Below are 27,463 nucleotides of genomic sequence, written 5' to 3' on the forward strand. Positions count from 1 at the left end.
TATTAGTTTTAGAGTAAATTTAAATTAGTTTTTAGAAAAAACAGTATAGTTGGCATCGATGATCTACATGGATACTTATGGTCTGTTATTCGTAGTCTGCACGTAAATTCGGGGGGGGGGACAGTGCAGTAAATTTAAATTCTTTTAGATTAGGTAAATTCTTAAAATGAAATGAAGTCGATGGACACCGAAAGTCCATGGACACAGATGATCATTTTAGAGCACGTTGTTGCCGTTACAAATTTGACAAAGCAGTGCATGAGAAGTACTTTGTAGCGTAATGTAGCCATAATGTTGCAGTTCAAAATTTCTGGAAAGATACTGCTAAAAACGTTTCTCATGGTGTACAGATATTACGTATTTTGGAAACAGAAGACGTGAAAAATGAGCACTGCCTTCGCCGGGACTCGAAACACGCACCCCTCGAATACGCGTTGAGTTTGCTGACTACTACACCACGAAGGCGTGGGAAGAAGGCTGGAGAAATACCTTATACACTCTCCATTTTAAGGGCGAGTGGGAATTAGGGGACCCAATCGCCATATCCTGGTGGTGGAGAATCATCATTTACCACCCTTTTAGTTCGAGCGCCACTGTCATTAGGTTATCACACCCTTATAGTCATTACGTTATTTCGAAGCAGGAGACATGAAAGTTGAGCAATGACCTCGCCGGGACTCGAACCTCGGAGTTCTCGAATACGCGCCGAGTGTGCTGGCCATTACACCACGAAGGCATGCTAAGAAGGCGAGAGAAATACGTAATAATGGTAAAAATCATGAAATACAAAGAACAAAATAAATCAGCATTTTCTGTTTTCATACTGACCTTTTTTTTTTTTTTTTTTTTTTTTTTTTTGAAGGGGAAGAAAAAAAAAAAGGTGTTTTAGATCTTTCAGAAGGAAATCTTGAGAAATGAATTATTTATTAACTGAGGAATTATCAACCATGAGAAAGTAAAAAGTGCTGGAAATTTTAGTTGGGATGTCTTCCTCAAAGTAGCTGTACTTTCACCTACTTTGAGAAAATAAAATAAGAGCACATTTCATGAATGTACACGTTTGTCACAAAATGAGTTGTAATAAATCCAATAACTTTTATAACATTTAATGAAATGGTAATTTTTTTCTATGCACCGCACAGAGGTATCCGTAACGTTGCCAGATTCTCACTTTGTATTTCCAGTTACTGTAGAAAGTGACGAATCTTAAGAACTAATTAGCGAATAATCGCTTAAGTTCGTGTAACAAGAAACAACAAGATGGAAGGGTAACTAACCCTTTATTATTCCAATAAGATTTAACAAAACTCTCTTGGAGTGTACAGTCAAAGCCGACACTTGGGCTTGAACTTAAGAGACTAAAAGTTAAACTAAAACTAAGATTAACTAAAGAGATATAGCAGAAGCTATCAAGATTCTAATCGAGTCGGCCCCTTAACTCTATTTGACTACGAAGCTTATCAAGGGCCTGTGTACGGCCGACCGTAATAACAGCTTTGAGAGAGAGAGTAGCCAAAAGGCAGACGCGCGCAAATCAGAAACTTTGATTCTCTCTCACTCTGTAAGTAACTTCGCGGTTTAAATACCACTCCTCCTCATTAAGTATACAGAAAGATTCCAAAACTACGTTCTAGCCGGAAGTAGTAAATTAAGAATTTGACAGGAAAGGAACTTAAAATTTAACTGTTAATAAAATTAACATAATTCTTACAACGTGTTCATAGTTATATCGTGGCATAGCGGTGACAGCACTTTTATGCCAAAACATCATTGTGGAAGTTTCAGTCTCAGCGTAAATTTTACGGTAAGTCTTAGCGTAAGTAGTCGCGTTGAGTGTGTTAATCAAAAATTCATTAAAGGTTAACAAAATATGAAATAGGTAATAAATCAAATTCCAAATCTGGGCTTCCAGTTGCCCAAATTCGAGTGGAGAACTACGTTATTCAGAATTTGATGTTTCTAGATCCCGTTGTTTTATAACAGGGCAAGAAACATACATACATTCATGCAGATTCTCCATTATTCAATATCTTTAAATATAATGCAGTGCTCTAATATTTGGTGGCAACAATTTGAAAAGTGAAACGCCGTTAATAATGAACCAACGCAGAATGCCAAAACGAAATTTATAGCCCTTCTGGGCAAATTACTCCCTTGGGCTCAAAATTCTAAAATAATCTAGATAAATTAAAATGAAACTTAATTTGCTTGCCTTAAAAACAATCAGCATTCCAGATAATTGGAGATCTATCAAACTAAACAAGAGTTAAAAGATTATACTCAGGCATTTTAATTTAAAAAATTAAACAAAAATCACTACTTTTCCGTTAAAAATGTCTTTTAAATAGCCTGATTGCAAATTAACCAGAAATTAGAAATTTCGTACTCTGTTTTTATTTCGAAAATTCCTTTCACATTTAGACAAGTTATTCAAATAAGATCCCGTTATGAACGGAAATGCTAAGCTCTCCATAGCTATAGCGAAAACATTTTCATTTGAATTTCGAACTGCGCGTGTCTCATTTGATACTGTTACTTTTTCAGCCAATCATCGTCAAGGCGATGTTTTTTTCGATTCTGACACTGAATCGTTATTAAGTAACATTCGTATTAAATGCATTGCGAATCATGTCTCCTAGAAGAGTGCTGGCGTTAATTCTGTTTCTATTCTATTCGGTGTTAGCAGTTAGTGAAGAAAAAGATTTATTAGGTGATGTGATGAATGCACTGTTTCGCGGTTTACAGTACATGGAAGATCACGTCTCAGAAATAAATTTAGATGGAGCATTTGGCTGCAGGCTTATTGAGGGTAAGTTTATAAAAAATAATTTAAATTTAAAAATGCATAACGCTAATTAAATGTTTTTAACACTAAAAAATCATAACTTACTTCGCTTTCTTTTATAAATACTATTTTAAAGCCATATGTTTATGTGTTTTTTAAATAGATTTTGTTAAATAACCCGATTGTGAATCAGGAAAATAATTGTTAAATTTATTTAAATGTAACAAGAATATGATTTATATCTTTATTAAAATATATTTTTTCCTCCATATAAATTATGAAAAGAGCACTCAGTAAAGATATTGTATTCCTATGATAAAGTTGCAATATTACTTTTGCTGATGATATATGAATGCACGAGAACATTTTCTTTGGAAAATTTCTATCAAAATTGAAAGTTAAGTCTGAGGAAATAAAAATCTCACCAGGGATTTGTACATATGTTTCTATGAAATGCAGGTATCTGCTTAAAATTATATTTAATGAGAACTTTACATTTGTACATTGGCAATCAAAATTAAAGGATAAAGGCAGAAATAAAAAGTAACTCATACTTCATGAAACATTATTAACCCTTTCCGGCACGCTACCTTTTAAAGTCGGAGTTTTGGTTAAAAAAAAAGGTAGGCAGTGTAATTAGTCCTAGAGGAGTACACAAGTAAAATTTTGTGAAGATAGCACTTATCGTTTTAATTCTGTGGGTGTACCCAAAATGGCACACTGATTGAATAGAGCTTCGAAAAGAGTGCTGAAACGAGCATTGTTGTCAATGAACTGACCGATGAGATGCGGCGAAACAAAGAATACAGACTCTCAGTTGTCCCAGATTATCGGTGAGCCCGGTCTGGGCACACCTAGGGTTCGCCGTTTGATTTTAAGCAAGATTTCAAGGTAAAAATTTAAAACTAATATAGAATAAAGAGATTATCATACAGCCAAAAAAAAAACACAGAATTTTTTTTCAAACAATTCCTTTTATACCCTAAAAAAATCTGGAAGATTTATTTGAAAAATGAGGGTTTTAAAAAAGTAAACATGGCTAAAATATATGAACTGATTTGTGTTCAGCTGCCATGTACTATAAATAAAGAAGGTTCAGAGTTAACCTATAGTAACCTGTAAATCCTTTTTCATTCAATTTTTCTGTGCGTACAGAAGGAAATTTTTAGGCGTGTCCAGACCGGACACACTGTGCCGCAAACGGTTAATATGGTATTTGATCACCTCGGACAGATAAACATACTTCACATCTTGACTTCATAGACTTTACCAAAGTGTTGATCAAGTCTTGGGGATTGCATGCCAATGTTCTAAAAGGACACTTTTCAGCTCCTGGGGGATTTGGGAAGGAATTTGGCGCATTCAAATCCGGCACCCTAAGACATCCCGCTTCCGCTCAATCGGGTTCATGCATTACCTCTTACATCCAGTCAGTACATCCAGTCAGAAATATGCCGGACGCATATATGAAACTCTCGAAACTTTCTCGAATATGGAGAGTATACCTTGACTTTTTGCAAGAGAAATCCAAAGTTATTGTGTCTCACAAGCCTTCCCAGTCGATTCAGAAATGCCGGTTTTTTTAGTAGAGGACAAATATATTAAAATTAAATTTTTAGGCCCTCAAATTGACAAAAATTCACCTGAATCCCTCATCTAGAATATACACTGGCTTCCAAAAGTCAAGCAAGTTAGCAATTTTCGAAAGTGTAGTTGAATTTGAGCGGCTGAAAATTGCTACGGATGCAGATGGCAATATGTAAATATTGTATGTTACAGCCAATCACGACTGACTGTCTGAATATATGCTAACTAAGCATTCAGAAGGTATTGAGGAGGGTCATTTAAATGCTGATATGAAGTACTCAGAATTTTTCGATATTCGTGTTTCTGTGCTGACAGAAGACTAATGGAAGATAGCGCTGTTGTGCTGTAGGATGCATTGAAGCAGGACAATTAATCAAAGATATATCTATTTTCCTTAGCGTAAATCATTCGGTAAGTTCTCGAATGTGGAACCCATTCCAAGTAAGTCAAACAGCTGTTCGGAGACATGTGTCCAGTCAACTAAAGCTTACCACCCCTTATGAAATCGCTAGATGGTTAAAATTGCAAGCGAAATAGTAAAGGGACTTCCATAACTGTTACATCCATAGTTACAGCGTCACTTGCTATGATAATATTTGCCAGTATTGCGTGCCAAAGGCTTCACATTAGGGGAATGTATACCCGCGTAGTTGGTTTCCACTAACCGTCCAGTCCAGAGAGATAAGGTTAAAGTGGTGTCGTCAAACTTCTCAGATTAGCGCTACGTTCCTTTATGGATGAATCCAGATTTGCTATGGAAAGAGTTGTTAAGAAAGGGTCTGGATAGAATGAGGCACACGGAATTAGACACAGAATGTCGTCGAACATCACGCATTTAGAAGTAAAGTATCATGATATGGAATAAACTTTTAAAGGGATTTTTCACCAGCTGCCCACCTCTAAAGACAGTTCTGCGACAGCTTCGTGGTGTCGGGATGAGGTCTTACACCCGATTTTATGAAACTACGAGGCAGCATATGGTCCTAATTTGCTCCTTATGGATGACAATGCCCATTCTCGTCGAGCCAACATCGTTAGCAAGTACCTATAGAGTGAAGACATTCATCATACGAAATTGCCGCCGTTTTTCCCCGACCTTAATCTCATTGAAAATCTTTTTGCCATCCTCAATCGTGCTGACTTTCCACATTTACCTCTTTACATCCTATAAGAGTTTAGACAGTTGAAAATTGTCGTAACGGAAGAATGGCAATTTTTAGCATTTAAGGTGATTCATCAGCTGGTTGAAAGCATGGGCAGTTGCTGTTCTGTTGGAAATTGCTGTAACGGAAGAACGGCCATTTTTAGCATTTGAGGTGGTTTATCAGCTGGTTGAAAGCATGGGCAGTTGCTGTTCTGTTGGAAATTGCTGTAACGGAAGAACGGCCATTTTTAGCATTTGAGGTGGTTTATCAGCTGGTTGAAAGCATGGGCAGCTGCTGTTCCGTTGCGGACACATATTAAGTTTTCTTTTTAAGCTTTTAGCATAAATTTGTTAATGGTCCATACGTGACGTCACCACATAACTTACGCAAATTAAATATTGTTTTCATCATTGTATATGATGCTTGTTATCTTTCATGCACAAACACATTTCCACATTTCCTACCTTCATTTCTAACTTGGTGTTAATCAAAGTTTTACTTTCCCATTTTTGTTGATTTTACCATCGTATGCCCAGCTTTTGGAAGTCAGCGTAGAAGAGATAAAGCAATAAACGTCTCCAGATCTCTGATTACATTGCAAGGCTAACGCTTGGGACTTAGTGCCCACTTTCAACATATATTCTTCAAAGCAATGATTGAAATAATAGTTACTTACAGATCGTTAACATGGAAATCGTTGTAAAAGAAACGTAAATCCCGCTTCATCTAATGTCTTTTTCTTCTAAATGTAAAACAATAAACATACGGAGCATCGAAATCTCTTTTTGGGTTGTTAAGTATTCCACCCCTTCATTTAACCGCAACAGCGGATAAAGGCTAAGTTTATTTTAACTGCAGGAAGAAATAAGATTCCATGATACACTTTCCCGTCAAGTATCAGGATTCAGAAACATTGTACCTCCATCATTCAGCCACAAGTGGAATCTTGGTTCACAGACGCTTTGGGTCCCGAACAGATCGGTTCCCAACTAAATTTTGCAAACGAAAAATATCTTGGATAGTGAGCGATATCTAATGATACGAACAAATAAGCAGGCAGCAAATGATACTCCATAATGCAGCTAATGGAGAGGAGAAAATATCTTAAGAAGAAGAAGACGGAAGATAAGATGTTCATAATTATTTGATCTGTGAAATTTGTGCTAAATGGGGTGAGGTGTAAAGATTCATAAAACATTATTCTGATAAAACAGTAGTAAGCCAAAGCATAAATATTTGCAATGAAATTGCTACGTCTTGATTAATGAACATTTTAAAATATAGAAAGAAATAAATCACAATAGGCAATTTTTTAATAGAACAAAGGTTCAGCCATTCTCAAATTTGGCAGTGGTGTTAAGAGAAAGAGAGAAGAAAAAGAATAAACGAAAAGACAACAGCATATTTTTTAAGGAAGAGCACTATCTGCCTAAGCGGAGGGATGCCTTTGTGGAGGACTTTCTAAGGGTAAATGGTTCGTATACACGTTACACATGGGGAACACAAGGAAAACGCGAAGCTATCTCGTTCGCCGGAATTCGAACTTCACTTACGCCTCCAGCTTTCCTCCGTAGAGACGTTTTAAAATTTAATTTAAGTTTTACTATTTTTATATTATTAGTATTGTGTTTATCGTGTGCATATTAATGTTGTACATGTGTTATATTTAATGAATTGCATTACAAATTTACATACAAAGTCTTCTTTTCTAAGCAATCATTTGGGACTTGAAAAAGGATGAATATATAGAAACTAATGTAAAGTGAAACTAATGTAAAATAAAACCGCATAGAAACTAATGTAAAATGAATTATTTTACATTAGTTTCTATGCGGGAAATCATTTCATTTTACGAAAATTTTGGATGGCGAACTATCTTCAGACACGAATTAAGTTCATTACCCAAGGTTTCACTGTTAAGCATTACGATCTGTGCGAAAGAAATCAAAATACCAAATTCCTATGTACTAGCTGCGAATACAGATGGCTCAAAATTCGATAAACGAAATAAGTAGCTTCCTTGTGCTACCTTATTGTATGACAGCGATATGGTAGCCCGGCACCCTTAGAGGCCAGAGGGTAAATAAATTACTCTAAGGCCAGATGCACTCTTAGAGTAATTTCTATCAAGGAACTATCAGTTCCAACAATATCTCCTAATGTAATACTACCTCATATTGCCTGTCAGCAATTTACGCCATAGCAGACTCCAAATACCCGTCAACAATAGTACAGCAAAAAAGCAACGTGTTGCGGTTTGACAATGAATTTAAAATACACCTTTGCCGTATCCTAGATTATTTAAACATATTGATAGAAAACATATCAAAATATTTTATATTAGATTCTTCGACAGACAGAAGGAAAACCTATTTCATAGGTTAATGTCTACAATATGTTTTAATATTCATTTACTACGAAACGCATTATTATTTCTAATTAAATATCTTACGTTAACACCAGATGATTTCCTTGTACGGCCTATTAAATTAAATACACTTTTAGCTGCATTTGATTTAAACGTATCTCTTTGAATTTCATTAGAGATATAAATCGCATTCAATTAATTCAATTCTCGGCAAATCGAAAATACATAAAAACTGAAAAAACACCTACATTAAAAATTGTAAAACGCATAAAAATCTAAAACACCAAATACAGTTAAAAACAGTTTAAAAAAAAATTTTTTACAACTAAAATTAGAGTTTTCTGCGCAAAAACAAGTATTTTAGCTAGTGGGCAAAAAGATAAAATTTCTGCGCACAAAAATGAAAGTTAACTTTCTCTCCCACTGTGCAAAAAGACACTGAAGTTGGTGCACAAACTGACTTGATTGTCGATCCTACTAAGAGTTTCAAATGTAAGCAAATGGCAGCCTTGTTAAACCTAGCGTCACTTTTAAATTGTTGATAATTCTACAACTGTTCCTTGCATATTAATTAAAGGCATAAAAACCTTAACTGGAACAAAAGACTAACATAATTCAATCACTTTTAAAGCAAAAAATGCACGATTTACCAACATATAAGAATAAAAAAAATTAATTAATTAATTAATAAAATATATGTGTACATTTGGTGGGGTTGATAACAATGAAAAAGAGCGATGCACAACTACATATTATAGCACTCCCATGTACAAAATTTAAAGTTCTACGATTACTCGTTTTTTGAGTCATGCAATATACATGCGATAGACATGTCACGAAAAAATCACTTCTGAATCCATTTGTAATCCATTTTACAATCCGTTTAGAAAAAAATAGTCCTTTATGTTTAGTAAAAAATAATCCTTTTTTAAATGTTCGTATTTACAGATGTCAAGCAAAAACATCTGTCATGTGGATTCGTGAGAGGCCCAAAATTTATATTTTCTTTGAAATATGACACCCGAAATTTTTCGTGATTACAATACTTGATTTACTTGGTACAAGGAATTAAAAACTGAAAAAAAAAATTATTATAAAATTTCTTTTAGATAAATAAATGCAAATTTTGAAAAAAGAAATATGCGAAAGGAAAATTTAGAATCGAGAGCTGAGGCGAAAAAAATCTTTTACATTTACATTTAAAATATTTAACTCGTTCTTTCATTTATTTTACTGTATTAAATCAAAATCTCCTTGGCCAAAGAAGTAGATTTCTAAGAATAAATATCCAGTATTTACCAGCGTTATCATCTCAGTCTCGGGATATCGCGTTCAATTTTGTATACAAATCCTTTTGCATTCATTGAATTCCCAGAGCAATCAAAGATGGGTTTAGCTGAAGCAATAGGGATTTAAGGTAAAAGGAGGTTTTCGAGAGCATCAATAAATGATTTTGTTTACAACTCCAGTACAAAGATTATGCTTTGCTTACTCAGGATAAATTAAAACTCTTCAGATCTCTGAACAAACTCCGAATATATCCTTTATTGCTTAATGGGTTTTATGAAAACTTTAAAGTATTTTCGTTTAAATTAGAATTCTTTCATATACATCCGGAGGAGTGCAAGCTTCTTTAATATATATGTACTTATTATTGTTTATCTCAGAAGGATATGAGATATTTTTTATTTATTTTTTGCTGATGCATTAATTCGTTTCAGTTAGATCTAAAAATAAAAGAAACGAAAGTGAAATGCTAATTTCTCATATTTCGTATACAGTTGGCTATTCATTCTTAAACTGCACCGCAATTTTTTAAGAAAAAGTAAATTTTGCAAAACAAGAAACAGACGAATATTAAATTGGAAGAGAAACATGCAATGCAAAATTTTAATTTAGGCGAAAAGCAATCTTACGTTCGCTTAGATTTTTAACAAAATCCTGACGACTTCGAGAACGATCAAATACAAGTTCCTCTTCTTCAGAAACCAAAAGTAAAAAGAAAAAAAATTGCTAAACTGGAAGAAGCGATAAATGTTTTATATCGAAAGTAGTGGGCGGAGAAAAGAGAAAGCGTATGTAGTGTTTCAATAATGTAATGGCAAGCAAAGCAGTCGAAATATTCTGGAAGATTTAGACTACTTTGCTTGCCATTACATTATTAAATTATGAGATCCCAAGCATGTCCCGGACTTCCGCCAACAGCTACTGCAATGCATGCAACCAGTTCCTCGGTGCTGTCATATAAGTGACAAGTGACGGAGGACGCGAGCACCACCCCTCTACCATAGCGATTAATTGGTATAAAGCCGCGTCCCCCTTGTCTAGAGCATCGCAAGATGTTATGGGGAAGGGTGAGGACCCCTGACACCAGTCGCCGATTTAAAATACAGTGCCATACAAGGGACTTGGCAGATAGTACATTGCCATACAATAATAGTTTGGTTCATACAGCATGTTACAATTGAGGCACATATTACGTATGATGGCATATTACAAATAAGGTACTTAGTACATAATCATACATATACAAAGACAAATACATTTAAAATATGCATATTACTTAACATTAATTTGATTATGTGCAGGGGAATATTTCAGATATAGGAAATTATATCAAGATTTACATGTGATCCAAAGGCAATATCGTGTTGCATTGGTTCGTATGTCTTACGTCTTACACCAGAACTTATGACATGTAAATTATGCATACATTATACACACTATACTGATACATTATACACTATACTAGTACATTATACACTATACTGATTATATACTATACTGCTATATACATTATACTGATATATTATATACACTATACGCGATACTGATATATACATAATACTGATATATCATACATTTAGCTGAGATACATAGCACAGTTGACTTTTTGTTATATATACATGGGGTGCTGTCATTTTGGAAGATTAAGTACGCCAGTTCACTGAACCATCATATCCAAACCACTGTTGGCCAATTGTAGCATCCAAGTGGCCCCGTTTAGCAAATTCATATCAGTTAACTCTGCGAATCACCCATTTTAATACCCGATACCTCAGGAAGAATGGTAAAAACATAGGAGTACCAAAACTGAGTGCAACTTGCGTCGAAACTGATTTGAATTTCGAATTGTAAAATGGTCTGAAATGAATTTGTAATAAAGAAGTCTTATCAATAAGTAACGAAAATGAAGGATATGAACGCAACATAGGATGTAAAAAGGGGGGGAACGAGTTAGCGACGGATATAAATAAGAACTCAGAGACGGTGAGATATCACAGTCTAAAAGTTATGGAATAGAATTCACATGAGGCTGTAAGGTAATTTCTTCCTCCTTTCCATTCGTGGTGTAGCAGGAAGCATACTCAACGCGTATTGGAAAGGTCCTGGGTTCGAGTCTTGGCAAGAGCACTGCACATTTTTCACGTCTCCTGCTTCAAAATAACCTAAATGACTCTAGAAATGGCGTCAAAACTAAAAGGTAGTGGAAGACAATTCTTCACAACCAGGAACTGAATTGAATGGCATCATACGTACTCTGGCACCGAAAAAAGCTCCATGCCCGGATGGTATTGATAATATCATCATTAGAGAGATACACCGGAAATTCCCCAAATTACTCTTCGCGGTTATTTCAGCTTGCTGGAAATACCAGCACTTTCCTAAAAATATGAAAATGGCAGAAGTGGCGTTATTTATAAAAACCTTTAAGAGGGAAGTATATGAGGTATTTTCTTCCTCCTTTCCGCATGCCTCCATGGTTTAATTGGAAGCATACTCGACACGTAGTCGAGAGGCCCAGGGTTGGAGTCCCACCAAGGACACTATATATTTTTCCCGTTTCTTGCTTCAAATTAACCTAATGGCTCTGCAAGGCATTCACAGAGTCAAAATGGTCTTACTACATGACACACAAGTACATAGAATAAGTGAGATAATTATAGGCAATCTTAATACAGAAGATATATATTAGGATGCACTGATATACAAAATATAGAATAATAAATACAAAATACAGAAACATAATGTCATTTGCGAGAAAGTAGCATAATATTGCTTACTATGGCCACTAGCCGTTTGCCATTATCTGGCCAGCAGTAAGCATAATTATAAATTGGAAAAACGGAATGGCTATTTTCTCTGAGAAATTTATGAAAGTTGTGAGCAAGTTGATGACAGATAGTACATAGCTGAGGAATACTCAATTCTTCATTAATTTTGTTGTTCCGAATATACCACAGATTTGTTTCGGGATACAGTTTAAGCTTTCTGTAACAGCTTTCTGTTTGTTCAACATGAATATGTCTTATTACCTTTGCGCTGATGTCTGAAATGATGCTTCCCTGCAAAGAAGCATGGCCAAACGTTATTTGCCGCAAAAGAAAAGCATTTCCAACTTTGCTTTGTTATGCAAACCCGAGTCATCTGGATGCACCCAACTACTCCCCTAACCACGACACACCGCATGTATATAAATAGAAATAAAATACAATATTTTTGTATACATATTTATATATAGTTGTTGTATTTTTTAAATTTTTATTTTATTGATTTATTTTTCCAGAGCAACTTCGAGCTTTTCTAGACTTCAGTCCTGAAATTTTTCGGATCCAAGGTGAATACTTTCGTTCTGAAGTAGAGCTGTTACAAAAGAAAGCCGAGGATGTTGCTGATAGAGCCGTTAATCATGTACGACTGAATGATCCTCATTATTATTTTAGTAAGTATAAAGCAACATACATACATATGCTGTCGATTCTCGAAAACGAATTTTAAATTAGGCTCATTTCTGTAGTTAAAATTCAAGTACTTAAAATTTAAACTTTATTCGCTATAGAGAAAAATTTAAGCCGTAACTTTGTATAATAAGTCCTACGAACCTAACTCTTAAAGAATATGGACCTTTAAATAAATTGATAATATTCTTAAATAAATTAAATAATCCTCTTAGAATACTGCTACTTAAATATTTTTTTTTCAGTAGCATATTAAATAAAAGAGTTCTGAACTTCTGTCTTGAAGTAAGTGTCCATTCCGAAGTAAATTCACTTAGACATTTCTTCAGCATAATAGTAGGTATAGCCCATGAAAAGCGATGTGTTTGTTACATTGAACATCTTATTTTCTAGAAAGAGAAACACGCCAATGTGACAATCAAAATCGCAATAACAACCTTGTATTTCGTGTACATTTATTAAAACACTCAATCAATTTCGAAGGCAGCTACATGCCCCTCCTCATCAGGAGAACGAAATTACTAGAATAGGAAAGCAACCACTGTAACGGCTTTTTATACCCTCCGGTAGTATCATGCACGAAGATGCAACGCCATCTATCGGCAAAAATTTAATTAATTAATTAATTAATTAATTAATTTCTTGGCTCCTTGCATAAAGAATTTTTTTAATGCAGGTACTATTAAAGCCAAAGGCGATGATAATTTTATTATGGAGACACAAAAAGTGTCTATCGTTACTTCCTATGAAGGGAAAGGCAATTTAAGAGGTTATCACTTCCAGCTACAGTCCCTGTTAGATGGGACTTTTATGAGAAACGAGATTCTGGTAGCATTGGTTTAAACGGGAGGACTCCTAGAAAAAAAAAAGAGTTCCGCTGGAAGCGAAGTCCCGCTCAGTTACGGAAACGATGTAGCGCGGGATTTTTTTCAAACATTACCGAAAATGCCTCGGCTGGAGCTCTGTCCCGGGTAGAGATCAACCAATCAGACGAAAGTTCTGCTTCTGGAGGATCACGTGATCCCAATCTGAGCGATAATCCATTACTCTTTGGAGTTCAAGTCTTACTAGTAAGTGAAAATGTTATCCTAGCTACGTGGGTTTCCTGGAAATGTGCGGGTTCTGAGTATTTTCCCTTTTGACGTGCAGTAGTAGCTCGTAGCTGAAACATAATGTGATTGGGACATTTCACCCATGCCTTCTCGGACCCTACGGTATGGCAATCGGGGTCACTAATCAGTAACCACTTTTCGCATCCAGGATATACAATATAATAATTTCAGCATAAATACTGAATATCAATGTCTAATATTTTAAAAAGCCCTGATATAAAAAAATAAAGAGATAGTTTTTTTTTATTATTATTATTTTATTCAAATTTCATTTTCAGCTACAGGTGGACTGCTGAAGAAAAGTGAAAAACTCATTTGGTACCAAAGCAGAATTACCAATTCTGCCCTAAAGGAGGATCCATTGCCTTGTAATTCTTCGATATTTAATGAATCAGAATCAGATTTTTGTCTGAAAGAGGTGACTGAATCTCGGTAAGACAAGCATTTGAAAATTTTATTCCACATTTCTTTTTTAATATTGTAACGTTGCGCGCTTCCAACCTGCACGCAACAATAGTGGTGACTGCTAAGAACTGGGAAGTAGACAAAGTCTTGAGAAGGGTTTAAATCCCTTTTTATTCAACTTTAGAAATTACAAATGCGTGCTCTTGAAATTCAGCAAACTTCTGAATATTACGTTGAAAGATTAACAAACTGCCGAGGCAAGCACACAGGCCGAAACGCGTGGTTCTTCAATTTCTAACTAGCCACCTCCACGCTCGTGAAGCAAGAAAGCACACCTTCGAACTCGTTTCCTTTCTATTTAACTCAGAATTACTTCCGCTGACAATTTGAATCCTTGCGCGTTCTACTAAAATTTACATACTCTGGCATTGCCAATTCCAGGGGAAAGTAAGGCTTGACAGAAAAGATAGTTTAAACTTAAAATAAATGTTAGTTAAAATAAATATAAACCCTACAATATAACATTTAACATTATTCTCTAAATAAATAACCAGTTATTAAACACTTGCAACGCAATAAAATTTATCCATCTTTTGCAATATAATGCTCCTTAAGCTGATCAAAAAAAAAAAAAAAAAAAAAAAAAAAAACCAGTCAAAACCGATCTAATTTTAAAAACTTAACCTAATTTGAAATCTGGTCTTCATCACCTACAATGTAGTCCCTTCTGCATTTGATACGCCGATGTCTGTGATTTACACATTTATTAAAATTCTTTCTAGAAATCTTTTATTTAAAATGTGTCTAGCTTTTGCAGTTTAATACTAATGTTGCATGGAGTAACGCCCAGATGTTATAGTAAATGACACTGACTACCGTACCGATTAAAATCCCAGAGAAAACATGGTTGTTTGTAGGCTTCGGCTTTGTGCGGCAGGAGGGCACAAAGCCGAAAGTCGAATGGTTGGTGGTTCGGAAAGAGGAGTGGAAGACCCTCGTACCGCCGTCCGGGCGTTTTCCATCAAAAGTGGTTTGTAACATGACAGTTAGCACGGCTATGTTTCAACCTCTACCTGCTCTCTTGGAGCCAAAATGGCGACCCTTTACTCGCTAATTTAACATTAGACATAAAGAAGATTTAAGACATGAGGCGAATAAACAGAAGAATGACGCTCGAGCTTTGCGTTATCTGAAATATTGCTTCGTCAGGTAGTTGTAACATAAAGCGCTTTCAAGGTGAATCAATGAGTTCCCATCGTTATAAATGTAATTTCTATTTAGAAAAATGTGCTCTTTCATTCTCAAAATATCAGAGTAAAATTTCTCACTGCCTGTTCACTCTAAATTTAACTGTAGTTTTATTGAAACTCAAGCCAACGTTGTTAAAATGTTGTTAGAAAATATCTTTGCATAATTTACTAGTAAACAAAGGAAAATAACATAACATAAACTACGTTCAACAAAAGCTATGCTCAACGTTGTATAAAAATAATAATGTTGGACTGAGGTCGGACTGATTGGAGACTCTTCAGTTATGTTGGACTGACCTCGGACTGACTGGAGACTCTTCAATAACGTTGGACTGAGCTCAAAGAGAACTGCAATCAGCAAGAACCTTTAATTTTTTTCAGTTTTTTTTTTCCAAGGATCTTGACGACTTCGGTTGTGATTTCCATAAAGCATTTCATTTAGATTGCCAGCTCTGGGATCGGTACATAAATGCAGAAAGAACTGCGATGAATAATATGAAGACTAGATACAACTTGGAAAAGTTTCAAAACTTACCAGGCTTTGTCTGATCTTTTTTTTTCTCAATGCAGATTACACAAAATTGTGTAAAATTTAGATATTGTTTATTTAGAGTAGATTTACTCAATATTTTCGTGAGCGTGAGCTACTATTTTTTCATACAGAGGACGTTATGATCTCCCATATAAAATAATAATCTACCATAGTAATAGATGAACAACTCACTATCATTCGGTAGCTCGCGATTAACAAGTTGGCTAGCAATCTTTATAGTGTATTCATGTTAAAAATGTATTTCTGCAACGAAATTAATTTCATTCCTAATGCTTTCTTGGTACAGACCGTTTCACTGTAAAATCAGCCCCAGATGCCTACATATGATGACAACACCTGGACATAGCGGTTACTATATAACTCATCAAGTACTGTATCTGGAAATATTAGAAAAGGTAAAATTACATTTCTCTTTTGTCATCTGAGATAACATTAAAAATTGATATACAAAATGTTTAATAGAAAATGCGCAACTTAAGTAAAATTGATAACGACCAAAATCATCTACTAGAAATTAATTGTATGCTAGTGAAAGTACCCATTAAATGTTTTTTTTTATTTAAATACAACCAAAAGTAATAAAAATATAAATATACATGTATAGACTTAATGTAAAGAACTCTCTACAGACGTGATTTACTTAATATGCACATTCGTGGTGGAGTTTTCCAAAACTGGACAATATTCAAAACTATTACATGGATGTTTTTATACAGTGAACCCCCAACAATTATAAAAAGCTCATGTTATTGTAGGAAAATTTATTTTAAATCATTCGTAAACAAGGATATATATTTCAATGATAAAGTTATCCATTGTTATTTCATTCCAAACAGAAAATATGTTCTTGCATTTCTTCTGAATTTTCCTAATCTAAGTAAAAACTGATGCTTAGGTCTTAAATCTATGAAATCAAACCAACTATTGAAACCTAATATAATATAAAACGAATAATGTCGGGCAAAGTAAACTGGCCCATAAGGATAAAAACAACACGCGTGGTGTGTAAGTATACTTTTTTAAAACTGAAAAGGAAGCAAATGCACTGAAAAGCTTAAAAGTAGTGAAGTGAAGATGGTGCATTACACTGAATGACCTAAATTTCGATAGGAAGAGATGCAGTTTTACGGTGTATGGAAGAATAAACTACAATAATCTCTTAAATTTTATTGCAATTTGTGTCCACTACGAGTACATTTTCTATTCCTACATTTCTATTTCTATTCCTATTGACTCGATGGTGAAAGTCGAAGCTTCATGTGGCTTATGTGAAAAGCTTTCTGAAGAGCTTGACCTAATTTTTAGAAGGCATGAAATGGCCTAGTTGCTGGGTGCCTTTCCTTTGCATTGTATTAGCCAATTGATGATACGCTGCTTAATGTGAGGGATATTTGACATTCCTGATAGCCGGTTATCTAATCGTTATGCCGAATTATTTGAGTTGAGCGACACAAGGGGAAAACAAAGAGCTTAAGGCTGGGGTTTCAGCTAAGTGTTTTTTATTTTTTTGTTTTTGAAACTTATTATTAGAGCTTGTGTTTTAACTGCTGAAATCATAAGTTCCTGCTGTCTGGCCCATTCAACGAAAGCATCGAATCGCATCTATTCTGTGCGTTCCAGATAATCTCTGCTAGCCACAACTAGGAGTCGTCTGCGTAGGCTATGAGTTTTGTGTCTTCCATTTCTTCAAACAGTTAGGCAGAAATGAGATTCTATAGTGTGGATTCTCATGACCCTGTGGACATCTACATGATGACTTCTTTGTTCACTATAGTAATACCATCTAGTGTGACCTGGGTTCTTCTGACTTGAAGGGCTCTTCTGTCTCTCGAATCAAATCAGTGATCGCTCCGGGGCAGGCAGTGGTTATAAGACTGTTGATTACATCTACTCAACAAAGAAAATCAAATCCACCCTGTATATTCAGCGAAATAACCACCGAATACAAATCTGCATCTCTGATGGTTGTTCGGAAATTCTTAAGTTCTTTTAGGGCAGGCTGTCGTATTCAGAAGCCAAACTGTAAAAGATTTATGAGCCTAGCTAAGAGTGAATAATAGCTTAGTCTTTAGAAAACAACTCTGTCCAGGACATTATCTAAGGCAGGGAGAAGACTTACTGGACAATAGCAAGTTAGCAGGTCTGAATCTTTACGATTTTTTAAGATCTGAAAATGAATTCATATATTTGTGAAATATTCTAGTTTGAGATGTTAGTTCCTTTGGTTCAATATAAAGGCAAACTGGATTATTATCAGATGAAAAAGTTAAAGGTATTCAATCGAATAATTATGAAATATTTTCATGAGAGAAAATTCAGTTACTGTAGAGTGTTATTATAATGGCAATGATTAGGTTGATTTGGTGTTATTGCAGTGCAATATTTAGATTGCATGAAAAATTTCTTTATATCTGCGATTAGAACGATCTGGATTCAGCTAGGATGTTTGGCATTGAAATCTCAGCCAATGATACTGCATAAATTTATTTTCAAAAGATCAGTCTGTTCTACATTATCAATATTATTGCTGGTTGTCATCTAAAGATAATATCTCTTGTGTACTTTTTCCTCGCCTAAGAGACTATTTACATTCCATGAAATAATAGACATAATTCTGTTCTTCCTATATTTAAGGAAATCACACATGCTTAGATATATTTTCTAGGAAATCTGCAATAAAGTCTATTTTATCAAAAATACCCTGTTTACTTAGTCAACGAAAGATGACTTAATAATGTTCCTGTTCAAGGATTTGTGGTAATAAAGCTGTCTGACGTAGTGATTGTTGGAGCTGAATTATTCTGATGTGGATAATGAGGATATTCTGTATAAATTGTCGGGCTATATGCACAAAAGTTAGTCCATTTCGTTTGTTAATCTTTAAGTGACTTACACTGACTTGAAAAATAGTCTTTACGCCTGATGTACAATGGACTGCGTACACAGTAACACGAGCTATTATGAAATTTCTGACAATGCAAACATTAAGCTGTACCACGTCTTTTCCTTAGGTATTTAGTTTCGATTTTCAGGTTTCCAAGAGATTATATTTCTGTGTTCTGTTTTGTGTGTGGCATATACTTTAAAAAACAGACGGAAATGTCTATTTCTCTATTATTTATTTACTGTACGTCCTGTATATAGTTGACTGACAGACCTCTTATGATGGCAACTTACCTTCAGGTAATCTATGAGCCTAACGACCACGGGAATTCTGCGTTGTAAAAATGTCACAAACTTGTATGTTTCTTTGCTGTTAGTACATGTTTAATGAACGCATCTGTTTCAGGTATTGTCTAATCGTAAAACAATGGCTTACCTCCTGCACTGTAAGTTAAAGCAGTATTCCATTATTTTTAAAGCAAGACGGCTTTTGCTAACATGGCTTCCATCAGCATCGCTCAATTTATGAAAGTTCAGAGCATTCGGAAGTCCATTAGATATTCAAGCCACGTTTGGTTTTAAGAATTCTCAGAAGTGTACTAATACGAAATTACGCAAAAATAAAATGCAGCAAATAATTCCTTGAAAACGAACAGTTCGAAATACATTAAAAATAACAGCTTCTAAAAACTTTACAATTTCTTTTGAAGGCGGAAATTCATCAGACTTCGCAATGCGCGGATTTCAAAAGAATGTTCCAGGAGAAAAAAAATTACGAAGATGATTCTTAATGTTACTTTTCCAATGTTCAAATTGCCGTAATACGTTCTCAAATTTAGGTGTTTAATTTTTCTGCGTTTTTTTTAATTGTTTTTATTTGTCAAAGTACATACATAATATATGGTGTTAGAAAAATATTTAATATGTCATATATATTACAAATTGCATGAATTGTATGTGTCATGAATAGCATTAATTAGAAATAATAAAAATGTAAGTCGTGTAATTATTTCAAAAATTAAGCTCTTAATTCCATTTTGAAATATAAAGCTTTTATGCTACGTCAAATGGCAACAAATTACCCTGTTTACTTTTTTTCATGGTAACTTTGGTGGCAAACGGGCTGGCTGCATGCATGTGGTTTCGTGACCAAATATCGCATGATGGTGTAATTAAATCACTATGAACGCTTATTGTTTCTTGTCTGTTCGCCAATTTAATATCCAAATCTTAATTATCAAGGCATACAGATTTTTTATGTCATGTAGTCAACATTCATCAGTAATCAATAAAAATACCTTTCTAATAATATATTTTTAAAATGTTTTGTTGGTAAATAGTAAGGAAAAGGAAATTTTATAATAGCGCACGTATTTTTATAGCTTACCGTACATTACAGTTACAGTTATCGAGGTAACTTTATAGAGTCTCACCTTCTTTGGTAAAATCACTTGAGCGAGAATTCAGAAGATTTAAGTGACTTCTCACTCTGTCTTGGAAATTACAAAGAGACTTATAAAAGGGTGTAAAAGACCCTTTCATTAGCTGAAATAAATTAACAAGAGGCACAACTTATACTTACAGAACCAGAAAACATTTACGGCGTAAATCAAAAGCAACGAATTGAACTTACTTAAGTAACTTGTACGTAAGCCAATGGCTACACAAAAAGAATGCGCGGAAATTGGTTCAAATCTAATAACGGCGTGACAAGCTTAATGGCGATAATAACTCAATGCTGCTGATAAACAGCTCTCAAGATATTCCACCAGTAACGTGGCCTTCAGCATGCGGAATACGCTCTGATTATACCATTTAAAACCTTCATTTAAGTACTATATTTTTCTGCCTCATTTCAGTACGCGGAAACTAGAAATTAGCATTCTAGCAGGAGAACGAAAAGTAGCAACGGTGTAGCTATAGGGGGGGGCAAAGGGGGGCATCCAGAGAGCGCCAGATTGATAGTACACATATCAGAATGAAATGTTTTCCATTCTTGGAATACATAAAGGGGCGCAAAATCTTTAGGTGTCCTCGGGCGCTGAAAACCTTACCTACGCCTCTGGAAAGTAGGAAAGGCAGTAAAGATCATTAACACAAAATAATTTTTTAATAAAAATAAATGAATATTCTACACTTTAAGCACTCAGAAGTGTGAGCCCTAAAATTTACTAACTCATGCTACAATTTCCAAAAAATCATAAAAGACTCCAACATTAATACTCTTGGAACTATCTTTAAGAAATCTGTTCAGATTTTTGCATTTACTGACGATATTACCATAGTCGCACACACTCCCGAGTCACTTAGAGAGGCTGTAGCCAGCTATCAACCAAAATAAAACTAAGTACATGCCATGTGGTAATAACAACATCCCCTATTTTGAAATTTGGAATTACAAATTTGAAACTGTTAAGCAAATTTAAATATTTAGGATCAGAAATTAATAATCTCAATGATGTAATGCTTGAGATCAGTAGTAGAGTCACAGATGCTAACCGATGCTAACCGAGTCTAACTTCACTAGCAGAAAAACGAAGATTTTAATTTACAAAAGCTTAATCAGACCCATTCTTACTTACTCTGCTGAGACCTGGGCAATGACAGAAAAAGCTAAAAGTATCATTTCTGTCTTTGAAAGAAAATTGTTGAGAAGTATTTTTGGTGGCATAAAATGTAACAATATCTGGAGAAGAAGAACTAACTCTGAACTCTATAAATCTTTTAAAGAACTAGATATAGTAAAATAGGCTATAAGGATTCAGAGAATTAAATGGGCGGAACACCTGTGCAGAATGGATGAAAATCGTGTAACTAAAAAGATATTCTCGGCCAGATCATTTAGGCACCCGGAAAGAGGAAAATCCAAACTTAGGTGGTTCGACTATTTGTAAACAGATTAAGGAATTTTAAAAATAGCTAACTGGATGTCCAAGGGCAAGGATAGAAGAGCTTGGAATTCGGCTCTGAGGAAGACAAGGGCCCATCCCGGGCCAGTTCTCATATGCAAGTCAGTACAACTGACTTGCATATGAGAACTGGCTCGCATGTGAAAACTGGCTGCAATATGTGAGAGAAATCAAATATTTTAAAAATAAGCTTTAAACAGATAGCTAGCTGTTATCTTTTGGAGAAAAATAAAATCATACAAGCAGAGCAGTTATTTTTTAAAAATGCTTCTGTATAATTCCTAGCGTATTGTGCATACAACAGATTCCAGATTAACCTTCTTCGGTTTGACCAAGCTTTAGGCCAAATGAACAAATTCCCGATTAGTCCTAAAAAGCATATAAAATAATATTTTCAATTTGTAGATTCGAGTAACAAGAATATGAGTATAAACATTTATTTATTTTGTTAAAAAAAACTAGTGATTTTTCTTAAATTTCACTCCTCGTTTTGGAGTAAAATCACGACACAAATAACCACTAACTGAAGCTTTCAGAATTAAATCATTGAGAGTATTAATTTCTGATCTTAAATATTTAAATTTGCTTAACAGTTTCAAATTTGTAATTCCCAATTTCAAAATAGGGGCTGCTCTTATTACCACATGGCATGGTTAACACTGATCCTTTACTTTCGCTTATTTTATAAAAAAAATACATTTCTTTGGAATATAATGCACATATGTTTTCATAGCATTAATAATGAAAATTTTTCAAGGAAACGTATTTTTGACGAAAATATGGACGGCTAAGGGCAGACTGGATAAAAAGCAGTCTATTGTAAACATGATATGCTATAAACGATATATATTACTTTAACCAATGTACTATTGCAGAAAAACTGCTTAGATAACAAGACAATTCAACTGTTGGAACCTATACAAACTAAATTCTGCACCAACATTATGAGAGATGCTGAGGAAATTTCCAAGAATAATTTTCCATTAAGTCATCAAGACCTCTTTATGGAACAAAGTAAGGATTCTTTTTTTATTTTACTGCACTTATCTTGTACTGTTTATGCATGTATAAGTTACTGTCAGCAATTTAAGTGCGGCCATTTCGCGAATAGGCCAGGCACTTTACGATTCGGTCAGCCAGCCTAGCCAAAGCCAATGTTTAATTAAATTCGCCACTTTTTCGATCTTTGGCCTAATATTTTGCTAACTGCTCTAACGAAGTTAGAAATTTCCTTTACTTCCGTTTTAAGAATTTTTCAAGAAACTTATATTCATTGTATCTGAAAGTATCGAAATGTATTCAATGTATTGTTAAAACCATGGCTCAAATCCAAGAAAGGTATCCCTGATTATTCTCATCTTCTGCTTCGTGAAAACCTAATTCTCTACATGTGTCCTGAGCACAGAAAATATTTTTTTTCAAATGCAATTTGACACAGAAAATTTTAAAAATAATTTTAACACTTCTCTACATTAACAAAAGTTTTCTTTTTACCAAACTTTGTACGTTTTTAATTATTCACTTATCGTCAACAGTTTTAAACGTATTAAAAATGTGAGTGATTTCATCTGTGATAATCATAAACTAGATCTAATTAATAGGGCTTGAAGACCACCTTGAAAATGCAAGCCCAAAGACATACCCGTTTTATGTAGATGAAGTAGCTGTAGCTGCGGAGTTTTGTAAACTGGGAGATTCTACCATTTGGCTCTCACAACCTTAGCGAATGGTCATGTCTTTTAAAATTATTGTCACTCTTTTACATGACCCCTTTTCTGAGCGAAAAAAAAATTAGACGACTTTCGCATTTAACTGCACCTCAGTCTTAGAAGCCGCATTTAAATCCAACTTCTTTATTGATCAAGCAAATGTAAATGTAATATTGAATTCCGCATACTTCTGCCATTAGATTATTTCGAAACAAGAAGCATGCAAAATCAGCAGTCCCTTGCTAGGATTCGAACTCCGAATTACACCTTGAAGTTACGGGAAGTACGGAAGAGAAAAATTCCTTACATTCTCCTTTGCTTAAAGAACAACGGGGAGAAAGGAGACACAATTATCAAATCCAGGTGGTGACGAATTATCGTCTACCATATTTTCGTTCGGATGCCACTTCTAGAATATATTTAGAATTATTTTAAAGCCGAAAAGCATGAAGAATCAGCTATGCCCTCGACGAGATTCGAACTCTATACCTCTACACTGTTAACTAGACATGCTTCCAATGATATCTCGAAGGCTCGCAGTAAGAAACGAAACTATTCCTTACACATTTATTTGCTTGGGCAATCAAAATAATGAAATTAAGGAATTACGATCATATTCCTTATATCCGTACATAATATTGGTTTACACTTATTTTTCCTTGCCTGCAGATTTTTCATGCATTTCGTATACTATTTACACACCTGCATACAAATATGAAATTTATTTTCTACTATCATTTCCTATTTTAAGGGAACCGACCTAAAATCATTTGTGTCAAGAAATTTTTCGAAACCCCCTCCTGTTCGTATATAGATTTAATAACTAGTTTAATGAGAAATAGTTTTATATGATACTGAGGTAAATAAATTTTGCTCTTCTCCACTAAGGCTTCATATGCCAAACTTTTCTCACACGAAAGCAAATTTCTTATGATATTGTGGTAGCCCTACTAAGTTATTATATTCGCAATAAAAGTAAGTAAATAAAATAATGACAAATATTGTTAAATTGAATTTGAAGTCCTATCGGTAATGGCTTTAGAACAGTATTTAAAACCACAGTCTCAACAAGCTTAGAAACACTACAGATATTCTAACTATTATAACGATATTCTAACTATTCTAACTTCCATGTTTTGTTTATTTTCAGAAAAAGTTCTTATATTACATTAAATTTAAATCATGATGTCATACTTATTGACTTAAAGTGTCAAAAGTTTTTGTTTCATGATTTGGTAAAAAAGAAAACATTTATAAATTGATTATTGCTTGGAAAGAATAAATTTCTTTTGTTTATTATTTCAAGTTAAAAATAATTAGAGAAGCCACAAAGGGTTAAAAGATAACATCACAGAATACTATATATTCCTAAATGTACTATCCTTCTAAACACTCATTAATTACTCATTTTTTAATTATTTATTTTTAAAATTTATTTTTTCAGTTGGTCTGTGCGGCCTGTGGGGATTTAAAGACTTCTACAAACGAAAATGGGTGGAAAATATTCTAGAGTGGCAGAGTCTTTCAGGCTGCTATGATCGTCAAGCTCGCTGGTTTTGTTCAGGTACATTATCTTTCTGTTATTGTTCCTATTAAAATTCAGATATGAATAAGTAGATGCGCAATCCTTATGTGATAATTACTAAATCCTTACACCTTTTTTCCCTTCACACGAAGTTAGGGAAGGGGGTAAGAAGAAAAAGAGAGAGAGAGAGAAAATAATGATAGTTACAGCTAACATAGCGGTCAATTACATTTATTCAACTTCAATGCAAATTACCTTGATACCCATTTATTCAATGTTAAATGCCAGGTATTCCTGCATTTTTACTTTTCCGGCGTAGCTTACTCTTAAAATTTGTCTCGCGCTGCATTGCACGGGGAAATACAGCAATTTTAATTATAATTCTACTAAAATGACCTGTCTAAATCCAAAATTCGTAAAATTATGGCTCCTGCCAAACGAAACAACACAGTGCTCGTTTCAAATGCAAAGTCGTTGAGTTTTTCGAAAGAAAATGAGAATATTTGGTAAAATATTTGGTAAAATGAGAATATTTGGTACAAGGATATTTGGTAAAAGATGGAATGAATGATGATTATTTATTTACTTATGGATCACAGTAACACAATGATAAAGATGAATTTTCGTATTATTCGATTATGAAAATTTTTAAGTTCATAAAGTATGTCACTTCTATTAAACAAACAGCATTTAGGTACATGTAAAAACCTAATTTTTTTACTCTTATTTTTTTCCTTATTTTTATTCTCTCATTTTTATACCCGGCGTATAATGCGCACCAGTAAATTTTGTTCTTATTTTTTTGTATTAAAAAAGCGCGTTGTACGCCGGAATATACGGTATATAAACTTCAGTTTTTTTAGAATCATTGTGGGAAACTAAATATCTAAAACCTCTATTTGTCTATTTTTTCTGAAATCAGCACTTCGGTTTAAAAAAATTTGTATTATATTTAAATGACTATTCCAGGTATTTTTATATTATATAAAAATAATATTTGTATTTATTTTTAATTTGTCGATGCTGTTTATGATGCGTTATGCATATTCTATATCTTTCTTTTTAATACATAACATTCCATCACTCATTTTTCTCTTTAAATCTAAATATTCGATCGCATTGTGTCTGAGAAATGTACAGTAAAAAAACACTATTTACGGAAATACTAAATATTTACAAGGGTTATAGGAAGCTGCATTTTGGAACACATTACGGAAGAATGTGACCTTTTTTTGATTTCATGTAAACCGTAATTCTATCTTTTGATTAGAAATATAAATCGATCAATGATTTTTATTCTATAAAACTGAAGGTATTTAATTTGTAAAGTAAAATATTACTTTTTTTGCATTAACTCATATTATAAAATAAATTAATCAAGAATTTTTATAATTTAACTGTCTTACTGACATGTACTTTCTTTCTAGACAACCACACACAGACTAAATTAAGATTTAAAAGAAGGGAACAACTACTGAAAGGTAATAAACTAATTCCTTCTTTTTACATTTGTTTTACTATATGTATTGTTTGTTCATCATCTGTGATATCAATCAGTATACTGTTGATTTCATTATGGATACATAGCAGTTTTCTATTTCAGTACATTGCATCAATATATCCTGAAAATAACATAGAGAAAAATTATCAAGCCAAAGGCACGTAAATTTGCTCAACATTTTTCAAATATTTCCGTTTGTTCCAATATTTATGTCTGAATTTGTCACTTTTAATTATTTCAGATACTGAAAAATGACAAATTGAAACATTCATATTTGATTTTACTGTTTCTAATTCATACGCATAATGGCATCTTTATACGATGTTCTTACGAATCAGAGAATATTAAGAAAGAGCCCATTGAAAAGTAGTATACAGTTCTCACATAAAGTTTTATAAAAATTTTAAGAAAGTATAAATTTTATTCGCATTCAACTAATTTAACAATTCTGAACCATTAATTTTTATGTACGATTTTATAAGCTAATTATTTTCCCTTTAACATAAACATACAATAGTCTTGGTATTTCATTGTGCCGGGCAAAATGTTCTAAGTTGTTTGGTTGATTTCAATGAAAAACGACTGGACAACTATAATACACAGGATTACTAAATATTGTTGCATTTTACGGGTTCGTGGATGATAACACTTGATGAAGAATCAAAATACAATTCATTCGCCTGCATTACTCAGGACAGTTTCAAAAACAAGTTTACAGTCGTCGAAAACATTACTTTAAACATGCTGAAAGAATCAGCAACACAGCCTTCAGGATACAAGGCTATAACGATGAAGACAGCTTCACGGCAAAGCCCTACAGTACAGCTCCCGAATCGGTTCGGTCGCACTCAAGCTAATCTCTGAGCACAAAACACTGTTACTAAACTCAACATACTCTAGATACTACTCACGCTAAACTGCTAATCCGCGTACGGACAGGCCATTTATAGTTTGCTTTCGTGAATATTCTGGGACGAACCGATAATAATTCG

At 34.0% G+C, this 27,463-nt stretch overlaps 1 protein-coding gene across 1 annotated transcript in view; it reads left to right on the plus strand.

Annotated features, from left to right (window-relative positions):
• Window positions 1-2,627: 2,627 nt before the first annotated feature.
• Window positions 2,628-27,463, plus strand: part of LOC118193035 (UPF0764 protein C16orf89 homolog) — a 34,769-nt gene continuing 9,933 nt past the window's right edge. Inside the window, exons 1-7 of the mRNA XM_035364070.2 lie at window positions 2,628-2,809; window positions 12,453-12,608; window positions 14,015-14,168; window positions 16,231-16,339; window positions 22,612-22,750; window positions 24,890-25,009; window positions 26,398-26,451. Of these exons, the coding sequence (XP_035219961.2) occupies window positions 2,629-2,809; window positions 12,453-12,608; window positions 14,015-14,168; window positions 16,231-16,339; window positions 22,612-22,750; window positions 24,890-25,009; window positions 26,398-26,451 (913 nt within the window). The 5' untranslated portion in view covers window position 2,628. The remainder of the gene's footprint in view (window positions 2,810-12,452; window positions 12,609-14,014; window positions 14,169-16,230; window positions 16,340-22,611; window positions 22,751-24,889; window positions 25,010-26,397; window positions 26,452-27,463) is intronic.

The sequence above is a fragment of the Stegodyphus dumicola genome, chromosome 10, assembly GCF_044657685.1.
Source record: "Stegodyphus dumicola isolate Sdum_Otavi_A_Nest chromosome 10, ASM4465768v1".
Lineage (NCBI taxonomy): Eukaryota > Metazoa > Arthropoda > Arachnida > Araneae > Eresidae > Stegodyphus > Stegodyphus dumicola.